The sequence below is a fragment of the Leishmania donovani genome, chromosome 27, assembly GCF_000227135.1.
Source record: "Leishmania donovani BPK282A1 complete genome, chromosome 27".
NCBI lineage: Eukaryota > Euglenozoa > Kinetoplastea > Trypanosomatida > Trypanosomatidae > Leishmania > Leishmania donovani.
Genome location: NC_018254.1, coordinates 1,003,123 through 1,005,768, shown reverse-complemented (window position 1 = coordinate 1,005,768; position 2,646 = coordinate 1,003,123). Strand labels below are relative to the sequence as shown.

General features: G+C 61.0%; 1 protein-coding gene across 1 annotated transcript; it reads left to right on the top strand.

Moving 5' to 3' along the window:
* Nucleotides 1-1,664: 1,664 nt before the first annotated feature.
* On the top strand, nt 1,665-2,636 carry LDBPK_072480 (uncharacterized protein; the record flags this gene model as incomplete). Its single annotated transcript, XM_003862052.1, has 1 exon — nt 1,665-2,636. The coding sequence occupies one exon, from the start codon at nt 1,665-1,667 to the stop codon at nt 2,634-2,636; it is 972 nt and encodes a 323-aa protein (XP_003862100.1).
* Nucleotides 2,637-2,646: the final 10 nt, after the last annotated feature.

Sequence of the window (2,646 nt, the reverse complement as noted above, 5' to 3'; positions counted from 1 at the left end):
TGGGTGCTGGCATCCCGACGTCTTCGACGATTGGCCCGATGCTGGTGGACGCCTTCAAGAACCTGCTGGCTGTCTCCGTGGCGACCTCGTACGAGTTCGAGGAGCACAACGGCAAGGAGCTGCGCGAGGCCGCGATCAACGGCCTGCTGGCCGGCTCTGGCTCGGCTGCTGCGGAGCCCGCCGCTGCCGCGCCGGCCGCCCCTAGCGCTGCTGCCAAGGAGGAGCCGGAGGAGAGCGACGAGGACGACTTCGGCATGGGCGGTCTCTTCTAAGCGACTCGCCATATCTGAGCCTCCTTGTGGTGCGCTTGAGGTGCTCTCGCTCTGCTTCTCCTTGCAGTGTTGGCTGACTCTGGAGGGCATGTGCAGTCGCATTACACCCATCTCTCTCACCCCTTTGTCCCTACGCGCTTGCACGCACAATCCGTGAATCATCGAGAGAAGTCTCTCTCCATGGCCGTGGGTAAGCTTGTGAGGATAGGTGTGTGTGTGTGTGGGCAGGCATGTCGGACCACTTAGACACACACACACACACGGAAAGACTCACAAACAGCATCCGTCCAGCGCAACAGCAACGCCCGCCGCGCGAAGCAGAGGCGGGCGCGCGCTCAGTGTACCGCTGTGAACGGAGGAGGGGGACTCTTTGCTTTTTTCTTTTTGTTGTTTCGGTGTTTTTTCTTCATTTGACGTCTCAACTCAAAAACAGCACAGAAAACGCGGAAACGCCACATGAGTGGAGCCGTTGCAATCGGGGACGGTGGCGGCGCAACGCCGTCGTGGCAATTGCGCGTGGGTTGCTGTCTGATGGGTGGTCGCACTGCTGCTTGAACACAGGTGGACCCTCCCCCCGCAACGACGTCCGGCCGAGTCGCGTGTGTGTGGCGGTGAGCACAGGGTAGCCTTTATTTCCGTCGCACAGCACCTATCGTCGTTTTCGGCACTCCTCGTCACCTCTCCTTCGTGTCGCACGAAAGTGTGCTGTCTGTGAGGACGCTTCGGTGCGAATAGGTGAGTGCAAACATGCGTGCATCGGCACCGAATCGCGGTCGGGTAGATTCCACGCTCCTGGAAGGTTGCAAGTGTCTTGCTGCTCGAGGTGGCCGATGAGTCAAGGCCATACCCTCACGCAACACCTGCACTGCTGCCCCCGCTGCTTTCCTCCAGCACGAAGGGAGGAAGGGGTACGGGTGGGGGCGGTAGGCGAGTAGCCCCTGAGGTTGTGAGTAGACGACACGCCGTGTGCGCCAGTGGGCACTGCGCACCTTTTCAGTGTTGTGTGTGGAACACAGGGTGGCGCACACTGTCTTCGGTGATGCTTTCTCATTATGAGCCGCTTGCCTAGTATGCGCAACCCCCAGCCCCTCCCCACCTCCTCCGCAGAGTCACCGCGTGCATGCTATGTGCCATGTTTAAAGACAGCCTCCCCCACCCCTTGCCAACTCCCTCTCGGCTCGCCTTTATCTCTCGTTCCTCTCTCGCGTTCATTCGCTCTTCTTCGTGAACGAAACACGACGACTTGCCTCGTACCTTCCGCGTAATCAATATTCCACTCACTCCCTTACATATGCATTGCCCGTGCCACAACCTGGCACACACCTTCGGCTTACAAACAACGCCTTCACCGACCCTACGACAGATAGCCAAGGCTATTGCAAGTCTCACAAGATGCCGTCTATCACCACTGCCAAGCGCGAGTACGAGGAGCGCCTCGTCGACTGCCTGACCAAGTACAGCTGCGTGCTGTTCGTGGGCATGGACAACGTCCGCTCGCAGCAGGTGCACGATGTGCGCCGTGCGCTGCGCGGCAAGGCCGAGTTCATTATGGGCAAGAAGACGCTGCAGGCGAAGATCGTGGAGAAGCGCGCGCAAGCCAAGGACGCGAGCCCCGAGGCGAAGCGCTTCAACGATCAGTGTGAGGAGTACAACCTGCTGAGCGGCAACACCGGCCTCATCTTCACTAACAACGCTGTCCAGGAGATCACCTCTGTGCTTGACGCGCACCGCGTGAAGGCCCCGGCGCGTGTCGGAGCGATTTCCCCGTGCGACGTGGTTGTGCCTGCTGGCAGCACCGGCATGGAGCCGACCCAGACGTCCTTCTTCCAGGCGCTGAACATTGCGACGAAGATTGCCAAGGGTATGGTGGAGATCGTGACGGAGAAGAAGGTGCTGAGCGTCGGCGACAAGGTGGACAACTCGACGGCGACGCTGCTGCAAAAGCTGAACATCAGCCCGTTCTACTACCAGGTGAATGTGCTGTCCGTGTGGGACCGCGGTGTGCTGTTCACCCGCGAGGACCTCATGATGACGGAGGACATGGTGGAGAAGATGCTGATGGAAGGCCTGAGCAACGTTGCGGCGATGGCGCTGGGTGCTGGCATCCCGACGTCTTCGACGATTGGCCCGATGCTGGTGGACGCCTTCAAGAACCTGCTGGCTGTCTCCGTGGCGACCTCGTACGAGTTCGAGGAGCACAACGGCAAGGAGCTGCGCGAGGCCGCGATCAACGGCCTGCTGGCCGGCTCTGGCTCGGCTGCTGCGGAGCCCGCCGCTGCCGCGCCGGCCGCCCCTAGCGCTGCTGCCAAGGAGGAGCCGGAGGAGAGCGACGAGGACGACTTCGGCATGGGCGGTCTCTTCTAAGCGACTCGCC